The sequence below is a fragment of the Macaca mulatta genome, chromosome 3, assembly GCF_049350105.2.
Source record: "Macaca mulatta isolate MMU2019108-1 chromosome 3, T2T-MMU8v2.0, whole genome shotgun sequence".
NCBI lineage: Eukaryota > Metazoa > Chordata > Mammalia > Primates > Cercopithecidae > Macaca > Macaca mulatta.
The window spans coordinates 105,628,022-105,649,514 of NC_133408.1; the positions used below are offsets into that span (position 1 = coordinate 105,628,022).

General features: G+C 43.2%; 1 protein-coding gene and 1 long non-coding RNA gene across 3 annotated transcripts in view; one reads left to right on the forward strand and one right to left on the reverse strand.

Moving 5' to 3' along the window:
- Positions 1 to 21,493, forward strand: part of LOC114676967 (uncharacterized) — a 251,064-nt gene that overhangs the window by 80,765 nt on the left and 148,806 nt on the right. The gene's annotated exons all lie outside the window — the stretch shown is intronic.
- Positions 615 to 6,734, reverse strand: IL6 (interleukin 6). 2 transcript variants are annotated; one of them, XM_077995016.1, is made up of 6 exons: positions 6,318 to 6,734; positions 5,327 to 5,386; positions 4,975 to 5,165; positions 3,806 to 3,919; positions 2,952 to 3,098; positions 615 to 1,208 (listed from the first exon to the last, which is right to left on the reverse strand). In XM_077995016.1, the coding sequence occupies exons 2-6, from the start codon at positions 5,343 to 5,345 to the stop codon at positions 1,041 to 1,043; spliced, it is 639 nt and encodes a 212-aa protein (XP_077851142.1). In that variant the 5' UTR covers positions 5,346 to 5,386; positions 6,318 to 6,734; the 3' UTR covers positions 615 to 1,040. The 2 variants fall into 2 exon arrangements, with proteins under 2 accessions (XP_077851142.1, NP_001036198.2); NM_001042733.2 differs by lacking the exon at positions 6,318 to 6,734 and having other exon boundaries at positions 1,041 to 1,208; positions 5,327 to 5,345.

Sequence of the window (21,493 nt, forward strand, 5' to 3'; positions counted from 1 at the left end):
TTAAGTCATGAAAGGAGTCTGCTCTTTTGAGGCATCCACATGCTGGCTGAGAAGAAAAAAACCGTTGATTTTAAGGTGTGGTACAATGTGGTAGATGCTTTGACAGGTAGATAGGTGCAGTGCTTTAGGAACCCAGAAGAGGGAGGCAGAACTTCTAGTTATTATTTGGAAGCTTGTACATTGTTATGCCTTGTACAGTGGTTGTATAGTCCCAAAGACTTTGATCGCATGTTTATAGATATTCCCTATATTAACATGTTTTGGAATTTTCTACATCATCCCTCAGTTCTTGGGAGGCAATGGGACTTACAAGTTAAGAGTAGGGGACCTGTAGGTAGGTAGACTTGGATTTCAAATCTGGGCCCCTGCCTGACCTTCCAGCTGGGTGACTGAGATAAATCACTTAGACTTCCACAACCAGAAAGCAGTGTGCAAGTGCTGGGGTTAAATGACGTGATGGATGCAACACCTTTAATGATGCCTGGCATGTAGTAGGCGCTTATATATATATATATAAAATGTGATTGATTATAGCTTTTTTTTGGTGGTGGTGGTGGCAGTGACATGAAACTTGTTTTTATTAAGCTTCACGTGACACACACAGACTAAGTTGCTGAATTTTTAAAAATGTGATTTATTAGTATAAAAACCATTTATACATTATATAAATACAATATAAATATTTCTTTAAAAAATATGTATAAGTTAGCCATTTATTTGAGGTAAGCCTACACTTTCCAAGAAATGATCTGGCTCTGAAACAAAGGATATTCAAACTACATAGCCACTTTCCATTATTATTTCAAAACTAATACATAAAATATTTCAAGTGGTACTTCATAAAAATATAAATATCACTTACATAAATTAACTCAGCTTCACATATTTAAATATTAATAAATTAAAAATAATTAAAATAGTGTCCTAACGCTCATACTTTTAGTTCTCCATAGAGAACAACATAAGTTCTGTGCCCAGTGGACAGGTTTCTGACCAGAAGAAGGAATGTCCATGAACAACAACACTCTGAGGTGCCCATGTTACATTTGCCGAAGAGCCCTCAGGCTGGACTGCAGGAACTCCTTAAAGCTGCGCAGGATGAGATGCGTCGTCATGTCCTGCAGCCACTGGTTCTGTGCCTGCAGCTTCGTCAGCAGGCTGGCATTTGTGGTTGGTTCAGGGGTGGTTATTGCATCTAGATTCTTTGCCTGAAGGAAAATGAAAGCAAAAAGGATTGTTTAAATATTGAATAAATCCTTTGCAGTGGAGGGATGCTCTGGGCTATGGGATGATGTTCAAATGTGAAATGTGGGGTGAATGAGATTAACTGGGGTGCCTGCTCTGAGTAGGATCCTTCCATAGCAATGAACTTCTTCTTTTTTTTTTTTTTTGAGGCAGGGCTCACTCTGTCACCCAGGCTGGAGTGCAGTGGTGCACAGCAACCTCCATGTCCTGGGTTCAAGCGATTCACGTGCCTCAGCCTCCTGAGTAGCTGGGTTACAGGTGTGCGCCACCATGCCTGGGTAATTTTTTTGTATTTTTAAGTAGAGATGGGGTTTTACATTGTTGGCCAGGCTGGTCTTAAACTCCTGGCCTCAAGTGATCCACCCACCTCAGCCTCCCAAAGTGCTGGGATTATATCAGCACTGTGCCTGGCTCGCAGCAACTAACTTCTAATCATCCCTTTGCTGTTCTGTCTCCCATTAGACCACAAACATCCTGAGGGAAGCACCACTATCTTTTTGTTTGTTTGGTTTTGTGTTTTTGTAGCAATGGGGTCTCACTATGTTGTCCAGGCTGGTCTTGAACTCCTGGCCTTAGGAGTTCAAGGAGTTCTCACCTTAGGCTCCCAAAGTTTAGGGAATACAGGCATGAACCACCAAGCCTGACCAGCATCACTATCTTATTTGTTTGTATTCTGTCATATGAAATAATGCCTGGCACATAGTTCATATTTAGTATATGAATGAAGAACCCATACTTAAAGGCATTTTAATATGAGTTCTTCAGTGGCCTCTAAATCTAATACTTTTCTCCAGTTTCCCTCTCACCATCCCTTTAGGATCTGTCGAAAGACCAGTGATCTGGTGGTGTAAAGAGGACTGGGAAACATCTTTCCATAGACCCACCAGATGGGATAAGTAACTTGTGGAAGGCCTTAAACCTCCAAGTGTGGTCCTGGAATTCTGCAGCATCACCAGGGATATAAGCCTGCTAGAAATATGACCCTCAAACCCACCCAAGGCCTGCCAAGTCAGACTCTACACCACAGCAAGATGCCCAGGGAATTCCCATGCACATTCACATAGGAGAAACCCTGGCTTAAGGTGAACAAGTAGAAATGGCAGAGGCAGGATCAGCACCAAGGGTTTCCTTCTAGGCCCCTACTTATTGAGCTTTGGCTCCTCCACATGCTAGCCAGCAACTCTTTACTCCCTGCTGTTTGAATAGCCAGCTACTGGTGGCCAAAACCCTTGGTACCTCTTTCCAGCCTTGAGTCTCTGACCGTTTCTCTGAACTAACTCTCTGGTAAAAGGTAGGAAAAAGAGTTGAAACAACTACAATGAGAAGAATGCCACTTGACAATAACTAAAATCTTAAAATCATTTTATGCCCCTTGGTTTTTGTTTCTGTGGATCACTGGGTGGGGATGGATGTACTTCTTTCTGACCCCCCCCCCTTTTTTTTAATCTCTTGCACTATTAAAAATTGATGTTAAAATCCACCTCAGTTAATATAGTTTAAAGTACAGTTATTGATGTCCTTTGCAGAAGAGAGCCAACCAAACAAAAAAAGATTTAACGGTAACTATCAGAAACTATTTCTCAGACTTTTTTGTTTACATGTAGCCTTCTCTTTTGGAAGTGGCATTGCATCCCTGAGTTGTCCAGGACACTGTCTTTGAGCCTGTCTTCTCCCACACCAAGGTGAAGGAAGGAGGACACACCCACCTTTTTCTGCAGGAACTGGATCAGGACTTTTGTACTCATTTGCACAGCTCTGGCTTGCTCCTCACTACTCTCAAACCTGTTCTGGAGGTACTCTAGGTATACCTCAAACTCCAAAAGACCAGTGATGATTTTCACCAGGCAAGTGTCCTAAGAGGAAAGATGGTGGGAAAATTGGTTATCGCCAGGAGATAGAATCAATTTGAAAAGTTAAAACTGCCACAATTTGACATATTTTCCCTCTGCTCATCTAGAGAACTTCAAGTACCTCTTAGGCAGCATGTTTTGGGACATTGGACAGCATCATTTTAAATAACCAGACAATCAGAGGCTCCATGTAATTAGTTTTACCCAAAGCCCAACAGATGCTAGAATGTGGCAGTGGGGATCCTTCTCTGATTCTCCCCCTTGATGTTCTTCCTACACTCTTGCCCTTGTCAATGCTGGGCTGGAACCTCCTTTTATAAAATAATCAGAAGTCAGTGCAGGTTATCTCACTGTGGAGAATGAGCTGGGCATGGAGGGAGGGCAGACCTGAACCCTGCCAGGGGCAGCCAGAGAGGGAAAAGGCCCTGAGATCACCTTACCCAGGATGAACTAATTAAACCTGTGGGAGTTTTAAACATTTGACAGTTGTTAAGATCTCAACACAGTGGGACAATCTCTGGCCATACCTGTCCAAGAATAAACTACCTTTAAAAAAGCTTGAAGTTGGCCTCCTCATGAAATTTACATAACATTCTTTACATTTACCCCCTTTTTATTGCTGCCTGGATCTATATGTATACAGGCACTGCAAGCAAGAGGGTGAAGTTTTGCCTAAGGAATAGTGAAAAGTGAGTGTGACAAGTTGGTACCTCATTGAATCCAGATTGGAAGCATCCATCTTTTTCAGCCATCTTTGGAAGGTTCAGGTTGTTTTCTGCCAGTGCCTCTTTGCTGCTTTCACACATGTTACTCCTGTTACATGTCTGGGAAAGAATACCAGAATCGTTATCACCTAAGTGCCCCTATAACAAACACCACTAGAGGGCCTTTGCATTGTTCAACCACAGCCAGGAAAGTCTCTAAGAAAAATGAAGCCACAACTCATTGGCATCCTGGCAAGCAAATTCCAGTGGAGTGGGGGCACACTTGGGTTCAGTTCCAAGCTCACCTGTGACTTCAGGTGTGTTACTTAATCCTGAGTCTCAGTTTCCTTATCTCCAAAAACCTTCCTTGCAAATGTTGAAGATTAGACACAATACTTATTTAAAGTGCCTGGCACACAGTAGATATTTAATAACAGCAATTTTGACAATAGTTAGGTGAATATAATTCAAACCATAGAATGTTCCAGCTGGAAGGACCTATGAGATCACCTAGTCCACCCCCAGTTTTACTGATGGAGTCCAGAGGTGGTAGGGAATTTACCCAAGATCACGAGGCTGGTTTGGCAGAACCAGAATTCGAGTGTGGGCTCCCAATCTCCTCTCCTGTGTTCTTTTCTTTCTACCAAACAGGACCAAAATACCTTGCATTGAAAGTGGGGAGGTACTTTAACCTATTTATGATTTGCCACTTTGGTGGGCTCTGAGGTATGAATCTTAGCTGGAATGGCTTTGAGGAATCCTAACCATTGAGTTTACATAAGCAAAAAGTACTGCAACTGCTCTGAGAAGCTGAACATACCTTTCAGGTGGCACTTTTCTAGTCCTTCCAAAGCCCAAGGGACAAAAAGGAGCTTAACAGACCTTATTTTTTGGAAAGGGAAAAGGAAGCCCTGAGAAGCAATGACCCTCAGCTCATGCCAAGGGTGGGCATGGGTTTCAGACCCATTCTGCATTTTCCAGAAAGGAAAGGAACCTCCTGAGACCAGCAAAGGATAAATACAGAAGTCAGTCTAGTCGGCCCCATTGGCCTCAAATCTACAGTGCCCTAGAACCCAGCAAAGACCTCCTAATGCGGGCAGCCCCAGTCCACAGACAGGGGCAAGGGGAACGCATGCGCACACGGGCCATTCAGCCCCTTTGCCAAGCCTACCCACCTCCTTTCTCAGGGCTGAGATGCCGTCGAGGATGTACCGAATGTGTTTGTCAATTCGTTCTGAAGAGGTCAGTGGCTGGCTGTGTGGGGCGGCTACATCTTTGGAATCTTCTCCTGGGAGTACTGGGGCGGGGAAGGCAGCAGGCAACACCAGGAGCAGCCCCAGGGAGAAGGCAACTGGACCGAAGGCGCCTGTGCCGGAGGGGAGCGAGCGGCGGGTGAGCTGACAGCACAGCTGGGAGCCTGCCTCTGCTGCTGGCCGCCCGCCAGCCCTCCCTGGGCCACACACCCCTCCCTCACACAGGGCTCGACCGCCGCTGGCCGTTCCAGGGCTAGGGATTTCCTGCACTTACTTGTGGAGACGGAGTTCATATCTGGGTTCCTGGAGGGCAGATAGAGCTTCTCTTTCGTTCCTGGTGGGCTCGAGGGCAGAATGAGCCTCAGACATCTCCAGTCTCATATTTATTGGGGGTTGAGACTCTAATATTGAGACTCATGGGAAAATCCCACATTTGATAAATCTTTGTTGGAGGGTTAGGGTGGGGCCAGAGCGGGTGGGGCTGATTGGAAACATTAAGATTGTGCAATGTGACGTCCTTTAGCATCGCAAGACTCAACTAGGGGGAAAAGTGCAGCTTAGGTCGTCACTGAGGCTAGCGCTAAGAAGCAGAATCACTCTTCCTTTACTTTCTTTTTTTCTTTTATTAGTGACTCAGCACTTTGGCATGTCTTGACAGAGTAAAGCTGAAGTCATGCACGAAGTTTTACAAAGAGAAAAAAAATAAGCTAAAGCTATGTTTTTTGAAAAAAAAAAAAGTGACCAGATTAACAGGCTAGAATTTGGCATTCCAGTTAATTTGTATTTGTAAAAACCGAAGATGTTCTGAACTGAGTTTCCTCTGACTCCATCGCAGCCCCCCAGCCTGGAGTTAGGAAGAAGGTAATGCTACCAGTCGTCTGAGTTCTTCTGTGTTCTGGCTCTCCCTGTGAGCAGCTGTTGTACAACTGCCTGGCCACCCTCAAATTTCGTGCAGTTACTTCAAGGCGTCTCCAGGTGGAGTGTGTGACTCCTTTTTGCCACCGCATGGCTTCTGCCACTTTCCTCTTCACCTGCTTCAACCCACTTAGAGGAGGTTGGCTGCTACCCTGCCCTCTCCCAAGTGACCCCTTGGGAATCCTGCCAGTGAGGACTTTGCTCTCTGTGCCAGAGGCTTGCCTTGTGCTGCCAGTGCTCTCCCCATTGCCACCTGAGTCTCTTCACCACTGTTCCACTGGGTCTCCTGCAGCCCTGAAATTACTAAAGCCCACTTGGTTCAGGGCAGAAAGGCGGAGAATACAACTCACCTCTTTGTTGGGGATGTCAAAGGAGGACCTTGTGGCATCTTCTAGAGCTTGTGTTTATAGCTCCCTCTCCCTGTAAGTCTTGATTTGAAATCAGAAGAAGCTACAAGCAAAGTACGGACGTAGGCACGGCTCTGGGCTCTGAACCTGCTTCCCCACTGGCACCCAAAGATTTCTTATTGGGTCAAGCTTGTTCAGAAGCCGTCTTCCCTCAGAAGGTGTCTCTTGCAGGAGGATCCTTGGTCTCATGCAAATGGGCTCTAGACTAGGCTGTCCCTGCAGTCTCCAGAGACCCAGACAACTCTGAGATAGCTTCAGGCTGAAACCAGACCCTTGCACAAAACCAAAACACTTATTTACCAAACATGGTGTTAACTTCACAGTCGGTTTCTTTGCTTTGCTAAGAAGAGATCTCTTCAAGATCGATAAAACAGTGACCTCTGTTGGGCATTTACTCAAGTTTTGTTTTGTGCATAACATTTCAGGACCCGCCTGTTGGGGAAAGTGAGGTCATCCATTCTTCACCGATTGTCTAAACAGAGAGACAGTGGTCTTCTGCCGCGGTGGGATTTTTTGGTGTGAAAATGAAAATGGGGGAGGATGGCTGGATGGTTTCACTTTTAGCGCTCTCTGGTCTTAAGCAACGTAGACGCTCCTGAACCAAGTTCTCTTTCCTGCATGAAACGAAGTCACTGCTCTCAGCTCCGCAGCCGTGCGTTGTGTTCTGTCTATGTAATGTGAGATTGCTTTTGCTCAAATATCTATTTTTTAGAAAATACAATTCAATAAATTTCAAGTACTTGAACTGAGTGACATAATACAACACACAGATTTATCTTTTCAATAAAAAGTGTTTTTTAAAAGAGGAAGTTCGTGTTCATGATAAAATGTTCAAATAGGACATCAGGGCATACAGGGAAAAGTGTCTCCTTCCTATCCTGGCTCCTTTTTTCAGAGGTAGCACCTAATCGCCTGTATTTTCAACCAAACCCTCTGTTATCCTAGCCTGGGAAAGATTTTCTCGTCTTCCCAGCTGTTTGATCCTGGCTGTTACATCAGGGATCTGTGCCCTTGTTTGTTCACCTATAAAACAGGGGTAATAATAGTAGTTCTTCCCTTCTAGGGCTGTTGTGAACATGGAACATGATGGAATATAAAAAAAATCCTGGCGCATAGTAATCCCACAATACATGCTAGCTCTTTGAACATTCCTTGGCTCAGAGTCTCTGCCTTGGAGAACTCTTCCAGCTCGGCTCTATCAGTTCACCTGGTGTCTTGCCTATGAAGGAATTAGGACTGAGCCAGGCTTCTGTACCAGCAATGAGCTGGTCTCCCAATCATTTTCCCTAGAAAGAAATGAGATTCTGTGTTTTGTTGAAAATGCCTTATGGCACAAAGTGCAAAATGAAAAATAACAATAATTTTCTCTCTTTTTTGAGAACATTAAGATCCCCAAACCAGGTCTCTTGTTTTAGATAATTAGTCCAGCTTGTGTCTGGCTCCTACTAGACTTTTTCCAAGCCTTCCGCTAAGTGTTTTTATGTCAGAAGTCCACAGCCTTCCCTGTGCATGGTGATCGCCATTAATTCAAACTTCTGAGAGTGGCCCTCGAGGGTGAAGGGGCCTGTTGCTTCTGGGGTCAAGAAAGGGCAAACTGTGGGAATGCATGCATGTAGGGAGCCTGGGGACGCTGTCTGCCCCTGCACATCACAGCATGGCACTTTGTTAGTATCAATGCCTTGGGCTGGAATTTGCTTGTGGGAGAGATGAGCTCTCCCTTGCTCCAAAAACGTTAATGTAACATGCGCAATTCCGCAATGATAGTTTCCTTCCTTTGCATCTCAATGGATTTTTTGCTTGGAGAGCTCATTCCTTGTTTTTTCTTGTTTTGTTTTGTTTTTTTCTCTTGAGAAGGAGTCTTGCTCTGTTGCCCAGGCTGGAGTGCAATGGCATGATCTTGGCTCACTTCAACCGTCCCCTCCCAGGTTCAAGCAAATCTCTTGCCTCAACCTCCTGAGTAGCTGGGACTACAGATGCATGCCTGGCTACTTTTTGTATTTTTAGTAGAAACGGGGTTTTGCCATGTTGGCCAGGCGGGTCTTGAACTCCTGACCTTAGGTGATCCACCTGCCTCGGCCTCCCAAAGAGCTAGGATTACAAGCGTGAACCACCGTGCCCAACCCCTCGTTGTTTTTAAAGGGCAGTTTTAGGTCACAGCAAAATCGAGAGGAAGGTACAGAGATTTCCCATATGTCCCTCCTCCCTGCAACTCTCCCCTGTATTTTAGTATGCATACGTGACCAGAAGAGGCTGTGCTGTCAGCATTTATTAACTAAATACTTTAGTTGCTGGATTGCATCATAGCTGATTTGAAGCGAGCACCAGCTGAGATCAAGAGAGTTCGGACAAATGGGAGTGCACAGGGAGGAAGCAGCAACTTGGCTTCCTATGCCACCCGTGTAGGACTGGCATGTCCTATCTGGATCTCCCAGAATTACCACCCATGACTGCTTTCCTACATAGTAGTAGAGTCCAGTTCAGAATCTAGTAATACATTTAAGACCAAGGGGAAAAAGTAGTTTCCATTTGGTACTTAAGCTCTCAGAAGGAGAAGTGTTCTCCACGCTTCAGGAGTTAAGATGTAGTGTTGTGCTCTTTCTCTATATTCTGGGGGTTGGAGATGGATGAGTCTGTGATTTAACAGGAGGGGGTACAGCAAGAAAAAACGGGAAGTCCGGGGTACTAGGGAACTTGCAGTTGCTGTCAGAATGTAGTTTCGCTTGTCACCAAGTCGTAAGAAGTTTGTAAACTGAAACAGTGGGTGACTTAACAGCTTCTTCTGGGATTGAGTCCCACTGAGCAGACACCAGGCTTGAAGAAGGCTCTGGGAAATGTCCTGCTTTGATGGTGGTATTACTTGAAGAGAGAATATTAGGGACATGTGGTATGTCAATTTGGAAAGCGCCAGCTCATGTTGGAGGGCAGCCAGGCCTGGTGACCAAAGCTGTTGACAGTTTCCTGCCTGGTCTGGTCTCAGTCCTGGCTTTGCAGCCTCAGCTCTGATGTCCTGTTGTAGCTCCTTGGTCTGATGAATTCTTGGTCTGGCCTCAGCTTTTCTGATGGGGAGGATGTGCAGGGGCTGGACCTAGCTCCTCCTAGACTAGGGAACGGACACATCTGCCCTGCTGTGTTTCTGATTCAAAACTCTATAGGGAGGTCATCTGTTCTGTGCCCTCATTATTTTGCTGTGTGACTTACCTTCCCCCTGCTGAAGTGGAAAATCCCAGGCATCTTGGGAGGGAAGTAGCCTTTCCCGGGCAAGAAGTGTAGACTCTCTTTGCCTTGGGATACCCCTATACCCCTTTCCCTGGGTCTCTAGGCCTGGAAGAGAGTGCCCTGATTGCAGACTTTTCTGAAGCTGGTTTGCTGATGAGAAAAATTGCTTTGCTGATTCTGAAGAAGCCCCATTTGGCCCTGCCCCCATGGCTGGGTAGGTCCCTCAGACTGAGTTTCAGTGCTTTGCCTCTTCTCCATCTGTGGGATAGGCTTTCTATGGTGGTGGCTGCTGGTTCTGCTTTATAATTAGGAAACTTCCATTTGTCAGCTAGCAGTAATACGTTCATTTATTATCACGAGTCATTTGAGCCATCTTTGGTTTCTCCAAAGATCTCAGTTCTCTGAGTTCAGTGTCATAGGCAGAAACTAAGCATGCAAAGCATTGGCTGGTTTCCTCTACTCTTTTCCCTCAAAATTAAGGTACTAAGAACCCATTTGAAATCATCACATGTAATGGCCAGACCAGGGGATTCTACTGGCCTGGTTATGACGTCTTTTACCTCCCTTCCCTGCCCTTTTGGTTAGTTATTTGCTAGAGAGTGTCTTAGTCCCTCTGAACTAGCAAGCTGAATCCAGAAGAGGGTTAGGCTATTCTAGTCTTCATGGTGGAATAATTTCCACGACATGCTTTGGACATGTTGAGGACTCTGTAATTCTGAGACATTGGGATCCATCATTTCTGAAGATGGGTACACCTGGATTGATTTAAAATGTTACAGAAGAATTCAGATCCAGGTAAGCAAGTCAAAGAATCATAGGCAATTTCTTCAAGCTATTGAATTCTATGTTGTGTGTACCTATGTATGTGTGTGGATGTGTGTGGCACAGAGTGGAGCCCTTGGTCTATAGACCTACCATAGATATGGTTCCAAAGGGCGCTGCCCACCTCATATGAGTGTGGCCTTACAGGCCTGGGTACCCAGGAAGCCTGGACCGGCCATCTGCTGTCACTTTTCTCCCAGGCCTGCAGCTCTTCCTGTGCTACTGGATCTGTACAGTGGTCTATGTTGGAGCCACATTACTGTGTCCCCCAAGGGCACTGTGGGATTCCCTGTATTTCTCACCCTGGAAGCCATATTTTCTATGTGCTACTTTTCTGTGGGTGAGACAGGGGTTGGGGAGAGGTGGGGACAGAAGGGAAGTCACCCATCAGCTTGGAAAGTGATCTGGATGTGTGGAAATGGCTTCCTATTGCCAAAGGCTTGTTTGGGGGCTCGCTGCCTAAGCAGTTGCCATCAAGCCTCAGATCCTCCTATCTCTTTAGGACAACCAATAGAGAGGCTGTCATGCCCACTTCTTCTCTGTGTTAAGTTTGTTCACCATGGGCCCAGTAAAACTACTGAAGATACCAGTTATGCAGTCAGGGGCAGGGCAGGTGTCAGACGGAAATTTGGGTCCTGGGCTGTTTCTGTCTGACATTGTGTGGGCACTCAGTTGGCCAGGCTTGTAAAAGCCCTGTTGCCCTTCTTGACTTCATTTAGATTGCAGAATTCAGAAGGAAGTGGGGGTTTTATACTGCCAGCAAAAAATTTTGGCTGAATGTAGGGTTTCCCTGAATTAGGCTTATCTTTTTACTGCATTGCCAAATCCTTGGCTTCTTGTGTTTGGGGAGTGTAGCTGTTGGCAGATGAGACTGCTCAGATGACGATGAACTGCGGATTTGGGGCAAAGTACTCTCCCATCTTAGGGGTTTGCTGAATTCCTTCCTAGCTCCAGGATTCTGTGGTTCTGTGGATCTTCATGAGCCATGCTTATTAATCAAGAACCTACTCTTAATGGGACTATAGGAACAGGAGTCTCTAAATTAAGAAATACTTTTTGAAAGCCCAAAGCCTGATGCTGTCTTCTAGTTCCCACCCAAGGGCCTGTTAGTGGAAGTGCTTTGACTGGGCAGGGTGCCACCCATTTTGACATGCCCACATCTTGGTGGCCTCAGGGAGACTAAACTGATTCAGGAGATGCTAGAGCCCTGGTAAGGGTTGCCACCTGAAAGGAGGTAGCAAATTTCTTAATTATTATACAAGCTCAATTATTATGCAATTAATTATTTCTTAATTATTATACAGGCCGGCCCAGGCTTCCTGGGTACCCAGGCCTGTAAGGCCACATTCATATGAGGCATTCAAATTAAGTGTTTTTAATTTAAAAGCAAGTAATACATTTTCAATGTAGAAAGCAGAAAAGAGAGATAAACAAAAAGAAAAAAATTATAAAATACATAATCTTAGTACCCAGTAGTAATCATTGTTATCACTATGGTATAATCATTCTAGTCATTTTTACATTTTTTCATATGTATCTAGGTGTAATGGGAAAATGTCATCTATGGCATTTGACAATCTGCTTTCCCTATTTATACTCCTTTGTATGCATAATGTTCTGGATAACTCTGAGTAGAGGCGAGGTGAATAATGGCTATAGGTATACCAGTCAGAGTTCAGAGGGGAAACATCAAGTGAGGTTACAGATGACTCCTGCATATGCACACGATTCACTTGTTAAGGCACGGGGAAAGAGTTTATATCTTAATGGGGATAAGATGCATTTAACATAATCACTGGGTTTCCTGGAGGGGTTAACTTACCAGTTGTTCATGGAGCAGTGTAATCCCTAAATCAAGCTGTGCAAATTGTTTGGCATCATGAAAATGAGTTTGCAGTTCAGCTGAACTTTGCTTTTCAGCTGGTTCTGGGACATAGCCATGCTTTGGTTGGACCCCACGATGGGCATCAGTAGCTCATTGCTCTTCCTTGGTGGCAGGACGTATGGAGAGTGGTCATGAATGATGGCATCATCATCTCTTCTCATCTTGTGTGGTCCGTTACCTTTAATACATTGACATTTCTTATCGAGGTCTGCTTTGCAAAGCAAAAAAATGGACACCTTGATAAGGACTTTGTAGTCTTGCAACATTTCTCTCCTTTCCATCTCCAGGTCTGGTTGTATCTCCCTCAGGTGACCTTTCACTTATTGTGATTGTGTTCTTGTGCAAGAGAAACTACATTTCCTGTGGAAGCAGAAGGAAGACCCACCATGACGCAAAGAGCTTCTCTTGATAATGGTCAGGGAAGGAGTTTGAGTGTTTGGCCATGGTCTTGCTTGAGGATTCTGAGAAGCTAAAATGGGCTACCATTGGGTTTTTTTTAGCATTTCTTCTCTCTCTAGGGCTCATCAAAAATATAATAGTAAGCACCAATGTGGAATAGTTTTGAGGTACTGAGTGAAGTCCTGTGAGGATTCGTGGCCCTTGAATTCTATAACCACACCATTGTTTTCCTTCTAAGGTATTTTGAGTAATTGACATGTAGGATTAATCAGGTATTTAGTGGATGCCAGGTGCTGGGCTAGATGCTTTACACACATTAATTCATTTAAACTTCACTCTATGGAAGTGACTATTTTATTCTCACTTTATGGATAAGAAACTGAAGTTCAGAGAGGTTAAATGATTTCCCTGAGATGATGCATGATCCCAGAATCATGAAAAAGTTCATTAGTCTTTGGGAGAAGAGGTAAAATGGGGTCGGTAAATTGGGGGTAGGGTTGTTAGAAGAAGTGACATGATAAAAGTATTTCATCTGAGTGAGCATGAAGAAGACCCCAGGGGGTTGTAGTCTGGGAGGTGGGCTCAGAGGTTGTTGCAAACATCTCAGCGTGAGACCAGATGGAGAAGCCCAGGCATGGTTGTGCAGGAGCTGGCTGGCTCTGGTTCAAGAGAGCCAACTGTACTGATCTCTTCCCAACTCTACATTAAATGACTCCTGATGGTAACTTGAAATTAAGGTGGAAACATTACACCATGGAAATTGGCAAATGCTACAATCAGAGCCCTCCCTTCCCTCTGTTCCTCAGTTAGTTGTTAAATATCTTCCAGCACATAAGTGGGCCCAAGGAAATGAAAGGATATTTTGAAGGCAAAATCAATCCAATCCAGAGATTAGTTATATTGTATGAGTACTATTTGGGGAGTATAAGAAAAGGATGTATCAAAGCCATTAAGGATTATTTGATCTTCTCTCATTTCAAAGACAATTGAACACAAAGCTTTTTAAGGAAAGAGATTGTTCTGGTCAAAGTATGCTGCTTCTATACCTCAGAATGAAGGCTGCCACTTTTATAAACAGATAGGCACAGGCTGCCACCTGAATGAGGGAGAGTTAGGATGTGTGCAGGACACACCTTGTCCTACAGAATTATATGCACTCAGACTTCCCCCAGCCACATGCTGGATCATGGCTTGATGGATCAAGGCAGAGGCTGAGCCCAGCTCTTTTGAGCCATGGGATAAATTAGAGGCAGAAAATTAGTCACAGTGAGGGAGTTTGCTGCTGCAGAGCAGCAGCCCAGTGGCCTAGGGATTTCTGCTTTGTCACTGTCTGTCCCATCCAGAGCTGACGATGAAGAGGCTGGCTTTGGGGCCCTGAGTGGACAGGATGAGGAGAGCCCTGAAGAGTTCTTAGGGTCTCTAAAGGATTGCTGCTTCTTAGATCATAAGTTTACTCTTAACTGTACCAGAATGACAGAACGTCACTTCTCCTAATATTATTCTTGGCATAGCATCTTTGCTGTGTCCTCCTTATGATTCATCTCCGTTACAGTTCTGTTACATATTTCTGCGATGTTGCATTAGAAGAACAAACAGTGTCCTTAAATCCAATTCCCTGTCCTCTTCTACCAGTACCCACTGATGACAGGAACCTGACTGGTACTTTACTGTGTGATAGCTAAACTTCAGAATATTGAGTAAAATGTAAAACTCCCTGGTAGAAATTTGGTTCCATTGCATGGCACAGCTCCCAGGCAGGTCACATGAGACTCTATGCTACAATTTTTTTTTCTCTCTCCAAAGCATGCCAGTCTTTTTAGAACAGTTTCAGTGCAGGGTAGAATGCCGTGACGTCTCTATGTTCTGAACTTCTGTCAAGACTCAGATCATGCCTCGATCCTCCCGGAAGCCTCTGCTGATCCATTTCCAGGAATAGTGCGGGTTCTCTTCTGGGCTCTCCCGCAGGGCCACGTACTGTACTAATCTGTTTCCGGGCAGTGTTGTGATGGCACAGGCTCTGGAGCCAAGCTGCCCAGGTTCAAATCCTTGTTCTGTATTTTCTAAGCTGAGGTCCACTGGGAAGTTATTTAACATCTGGGCTTAATTGTTCTCATTTTAAAAATGGAAGTAGCAGTTGCACCTTATGTCACAGAGTTGTCAGAACCTATGTAAAATGCTTGGCATCTGCCTGGCACATTGTAGGGGCCCAGTAAACATGAGCTATTAATACTGTTATTATTTTCTCCCCAACTGATTGAGAGTTTCTTGAGGGCTCCATCTTTCTTGTGCTAAGGAATAGCATGAATTCAAGTACTTGGTTGGTGCACAGGATGGTAAATGAGTGAAAGGTGGGATTTCCTTGGAATTTATGTGTTGGAAATAATCATCAAAGATTTAGAAGTAAAGAACAGTTTAATTTATAAAATGTTCTTTGTATGTGTGCTTTTTAAAAGCCATATAAAATATTAAGCTTATTTGATTTACAAATTAGAAACAAAGGTCATCATACTTTATTCAAAAGTTAAGGAAAAAATACATGTACTTATTCCATATCACAGGCAGTATGGTTTACTAGAAAAAACATGCATTGCAGAGACAGACTTGGTTTAAATCCCAGCTCCATCATTTACAGCTTGTGTGGCTTTGGGCAAGGCACTTCAATTCCCTGTGCCTGCGTTTCCTCATTTGTAAACTGTGGCAAATAATACTTAACCATCTGGGGGTGGTTGTGGGAATTAAATGAAATCCTATCCATTAAAGACAGTTATTGGTATATGCTAAATTGGTGGTAGATGCTAATTCTTGTTGTTTTGTTGTTGATGTATTAGACAGAGGTGGGGCAAGGGAAACAGAGAGGAGAAGGGAAAAAGAGAGAAAAGCATCAACATAGACAAAACAAGAAGGGGAAAGACAGCTGGAAAAAAAAAAAAAAAAAGCAAAACCCAAAATGGCCACCAAAAAATAAAGGCAAATAAAGTGGCTCATAGATTTCATTTGGTTTTGAAATGTTTTAAAATTGTTTTTTGTAGAGACAGGGTCTCACTATATTGCCCAGGCTGATTGTGAATTCCTGGCCTCCTAAAGCACAAGAATTACAGGCATGAGCCACCACACCCAGCCATTGTTTTAAAATGTTGTATGTTAAGTTTCTAGTTTTTACATAGGTAACACATACCCATGGCACAAAATTAAAAAGATAACAAAGGGTACTTAGTAAAAAAATTACCAAAAAAAAAAAAATTACACTTCCACCATGCGTGAGCCATTAGGGGTAACTACTGGGTTCTTGTGATTCCTTCTAGAAATACTCCATGCATGTATAAGCAAAATATTCATATTTCCTAGGATTTATTTTTATTCTTCTACATAAGTGATGGCACATCAGTTACACTGTTCTACATTTTGCTTTCTTTATTGAATGTGTTTTAGCAATCATTTCTTATCAGCAGATGCAGAATTGCTTCTTCCTTTTTAGCTTTTGTATTCCATGTATTTAACCAGTCCACCATTAATGGGATTTTAGGTTGTTTCCAATCTTTTGTTATTACAGCCAAAGCGACAGTGAATAATCTTGTCCATGTGCGATTTCACACATGTGAGTGTATTAGTGAGATAGTTTCCTAGAATTTGAATTGCTGACTCAAAGGATATGGGCAGTTTTGAGATAGAGACAGACAGAGGTTGTACAAATTTAATACTCCCTCCAGTGATGTATGGGAACAGCTGTTCCTCATATGTTTGTCAGCATGATACTATCAGTTTTCTTGATCTTTGCCAGATTGCAGAGGGAAAAACATACCTCAGCGTAGTTTTAATTTGCATCTCTCTTGTATAAGTAGGATTGAGCACTTAGTCAGGTATTCAAGAACCATTTTTATTTTGTTTTCCATGAATTCCATGTTCATATCTGTTGTCTATCTTTCTGGTTATTGGTTATTGATCCTTTTCCATTGATTGAAAGCCCTTCTTAATATATTCCAAGAGGCAAACGTTTATTTTTCACATGTCTTTTAAAATTTATCATTCATCTTTCTGCTTAGTTTATAGTGCTTTTGCCATGCAGAAAGTTTTTGATTTATATGAAGCACACTATATATATCCTTTCTTGTATGCATCTAGATTTTGTGACATACTTAAAATGGCCTATTTAGTCTACTTTGACACAAAAAAATATTCTTCCAGGTTTTCTTCAAGTTTCTTTAAATAATAGGTTTTGAAATGTTGGGCAAATTCAGACTATGCTTGTCACACGACAAGATTAACTATTCTTGTTACACCTGATATAAATACACATACACGGGAAGAAATGTAGGTACCTCTGGAAGGTAGAATGAGAAACACTTCTTTTCCTCTTGTAGTTTTCTTTGTTTTCCAGGTTTTCGGCATTGATTATGTATTACTTTAGTACTCATAAAAATGTTAATTAAATGCAAGTTTATTTTGCCCATTTTAAACCTTTCTTTAAGATCCTTGGTTCCTGGATCTCTTCGTATGCTAGTGTTGCTTTGGAAACTGTCTATTTGGCTTCTACCCAGAATAGCTTTGACTCACTCCAAATGACCTCTTGGTCATTGGCTAAATCCAATGAATCATCCTAGCCCTAAGCTTGACTTACCTGTAGCCCATCTGAAGCTACTGACCACCCCTTCCTGCTTGGCCTGCCTCCCTCCTCTCTCCCTGCTGCTCCTCCTTCTGGTGAATATTCCCTGGGCTGTTGCTCTAGCTGAGCCCTGTACAGTAATAGGGAACATTTCAGACAGTTCACTGTGAGCCAGGTGCTCTAAGTCTGTGTATATTATCTCATTTAGCCCTCATCACAATATTTCTTTTATCTTTTCTTGTCTTTTTTCTTTTTTTTTTTTTTGAGACGGAGTCTCACTCTGTTGCCCAGGTTGGAGTACAGTGGTGAGATCTCGGCTCACTGCAACCTCTGCCTCTCTGGTAGCTGGGACTACAGGTGCCCACCACTATGCCTGGCTAATTTTTATATTTTTGGTAGAGATGGTGTTTTACCATATTGGCCAGGCAGGTCTTGAACTCCTGACTTTGTGATCTGCCCACCTCAGCTTCCCAAAGTGCTGGGATTACAGGCGTGAACCATCATGCCCAGCCTCTCATCACAATATTTCTAAGGGAACTATGGCTATCAACTGGGTTTTTAGATGAGAAAATGGAGCATTACAAGAACATGCCCAAGAGCAACCAGATAGAAATGGGTAGAGCCAAGATTTGAACCCAGGGACTCTGATCATAGCCCATGCTAAACCAGGCACTCTTCTCTCTGTGCCTTCTGTGGGCCAACCCATCCTTGTGGGACTTTACCTACCTTTTCTCTTTTACGCAGACTACTCCCAAGTTTATGGCCCCGCCTCTGATTTCTGTCTTGCATTCTGGACAGCCCAGTGGCTGATCCACTTCCATGTGCCACAGATACCTTAAATTCAGCACGCCTATATCTCCTAAGATTTTCTGGAGAGATGGGGCTGTTATTTTTCATAGTTTCCAGTAGAAGAGTCTGGAAAATGAGAACACAGGGGACTTGAACTCAGGTATTCTATGAGGTTAGTGCTTTGCTTTATAATTAAGTTAGATTCAATTCATCAGCCTATTACAGGCCTTAATCCCTGACCTCAAGGAGTTTTTAATGATTCAGCGTGATTTGCATATCCTTGTTCTTTTAAGACCAATAAATCCTTTTGGAAGATTGGTTACCTTTTTCCCACAGCACAAAGTCATTTGCTTATCCTGATGGGAAGGCCCATTCATTTCCTAAAAGTGAACGTGGCTTATGCTCAGAGAGCAATTAGCATTGAAATTCTGAATCCGTTTAAATCCCCTGAGATTTTTATGGTTCAATCCATTGTAATTAATAATCACAGAACACTCAAGATGGGACATTAGATTTAAAAACAATTGCGTTCCAGCAAGAAGAGGAAACTTAACTGGACAAGCAATCTTCTGGCTTAAGGATTGGTTTTTATGCCTTTGCAATTGAGAACAATCTCTATGAGAAAAGCATTAGCAATTCGAATTCTCCAGGATAGTGTTTTTCTTTTTAGCTTTCCTATTAATTAAAAAAAAAATGATAAAAGTAACACCTGCTAAGTGTAACAATGGCAAGATTGCCAGCCCCTTGAGTGAGCTGACCACTGTTAACAGCTTGTACCAACTTTGGCACCCTGCATGGGCTCACACAGTAGGATATCAACAGACATCCAAATTATGTATGTAGAGTCGAGGTTGGTTTATTTATTTTATAGTAGCAAGATCATACAATACTTATTATTCTACAAGTTTTTTTTTTTCTCACCTAGCTCTAGACCATGGATACTCTATCCAGGTCAGTTAACATAGCTTTATTCTTTTAAACAGCGTGTAACATAGGAAGTTTCATGACTTATTTAGCCAATTTTCTCTTGATGGACATCCAGGTCATTTTTTATTTTCTACCTCTGCTGGCGAAGCTGCAAGAGACATTCCTGTACATATATTTTTATATAATAAAGCATCTGTTTCTAACAAGTCCTAAAAGTAAGATTGCTGAGGTCCAGACTTGGCTAATTTCTGAAACTACATTAATATATGAGCTGAGGAAGGGAAAAGGGAAGTCACGTACTTCTGTCTGCCAGGTACTACAGTAGGTACTTTCCATAAGTTGTTTAGTTTCATCTTGGTCTCCTGCCTCTAGTTCTGCCCAAATCTCTCCTCTACATAAGCACAGATAAGTATATCAGTCTGCTCAAAACCCTGCGTAGTTCACATGATCTTTATGGTAAAGGCCAACCTACTAATATGGCCCACAAGGCCTTCCAGAGTTTGGTCTTGTCCACCTCTTCCCTCTGTCTCTTGTCCCTCTCCCTTTCTCTTTACATTCCAGTACACCTGAACTGCTTGCAATTACCCACCTTACCCAGCCATTTCAGCCCTCTGGGCCTTTGTTCTGCCTCCCTCTCTGTTCTAATGGTCCTTCCCCACCTCATCCCCTAGCTCTTCTATCACTCATCAGTCAATACCCACTCAGTCTTCTCTTTCAGAATGCCCTTTGCAGGTTGGCTTATGAATTCCTGAGGCTATATCATGCTGTAGTGACTTAAAATACAGAAATCTTGATGGCTTAATACAATTTTTTGCTTGGCCAGTCAAAGTCTGCTGCAGGGCTGGCTCATTCACTTGGGCAGCTCCCTTCAGAGACCTGCTTGATGGAACCGATGGAAGCTCTATCATTCTGTAATTGTACCATCCAGAACACTCAGCTTCCTTGGTTGCTGTGGCAGGAGAAGAGAGGGTATTGTGCTAGCAATGAAGTGTATTGGCCCAGAAGTGACCATGTTAGTCCCATTCTCAGCCCACTGGCCAGCCCTGTTCTGTGGCTCTGCCTAACTCCAAGGGGCAGAAGTGTAATCCTTTCATGAGGCTGGAAGGAAAGGAGATTGGACATAAGTGAGCACTAGAAGCCTCTACCACAGGTGAGATGCTACCACTCTCTCTATGTCTATTAGAATTGTTATATGGCATTAGAATGATGACTTATGTGTGTCTTCCCCACCAGAGTGGATGCTTTGTGAGGTTAAGGTGTTTTATCTTCCTCTCTCCAGTATCTGGCACAGTGTTTGGCATATAGTAAACGATGAAGAAATATCTGTTGAACAAATCCATTCACACAAATCAACAATCTACATTTTATAGATGGGGACACCAAAGTTCAGAGAGGTCAATTAACATACCTGTGATCTCACAGCTAGAAGGTAATAAAGCCGATTCACACTCCAATCTATCAGATTCCAAAACACACACTTTGAGGAAACGTTCTACAAGTTGATATTCCCAGGTCTGATCTGGGACATAAGGAGTTCACCCATATGGAAATGAATTCAATCTTGGAGACACAAGAATCCTATCAGCCTCTTTAGCACACCATGTCTGGAATGCCCAGGGTGCATCTGCCTGGGGCCTCTCTTTGTGTTTGGGGAACCGGTAGTGAAAAATAGGCAGATCTTTATGATTCGACATCTCCCAGGTATGGACTTTAAAACAAAACAAAAAAGCAAGAAAAACCAGTCCTAGCCAACCCAAAGTACATTCAGGTCTTTGTCACAGCATCTCTCTTTCCTCACTTAATATATCTGAATTTAAACAAAACCCCTACTTTCATAACTTACATAGCTACAGAGTACTCTAAAAAACGGAGTTTGAAATTGAGTTTGAGGTCCAACTCCCATGCCCTAGGCCTATTGCTGCACCTCACTGAGTCTCCCTTTCCTTATCTTATAAAATAACACCAACTATAAGAAGACCCACTTCCCTGTAATTTGGGGTAGACCACAAAGTTCTAACTGAGCTCAAAATTCCAATAGAACTTCAGATAAATACCCGACATTCCTCATGAATTTATAATTTGTACTTTCTGTTAATCTTATGCTGGTGTTGCTTCTATGTTGCTATTTTATGTTGTTTAAAAAAACCTTAGAAGAAGGCCCGGCACGGTGGCTCACACCTGTAATCCCAGCACTTTGGGAGGCTGAGGTGGGCAGATCACCTGAGGTCAGGAGTTCGAGACCAGCCTCAACATGGCAAAACCCCGTCTCTACTAAAAACACAAAATTAGCCAGGCGTGGTGGTGCATGCCTGTAATCCCAGCTACTCGGGGGGCTGAGGCAGGAGAATTGCTTGAACCTGGAAGGTGCAGGTTGTGGTGAACCAAGATCGCGCCATTGCACTCCAGCCTAGGCAACAATAGCGAAACGCCATCTAAAAAAAAAAAAAAAAAAAAACCTTAAAAGAGAGAGTACTGAAAGTG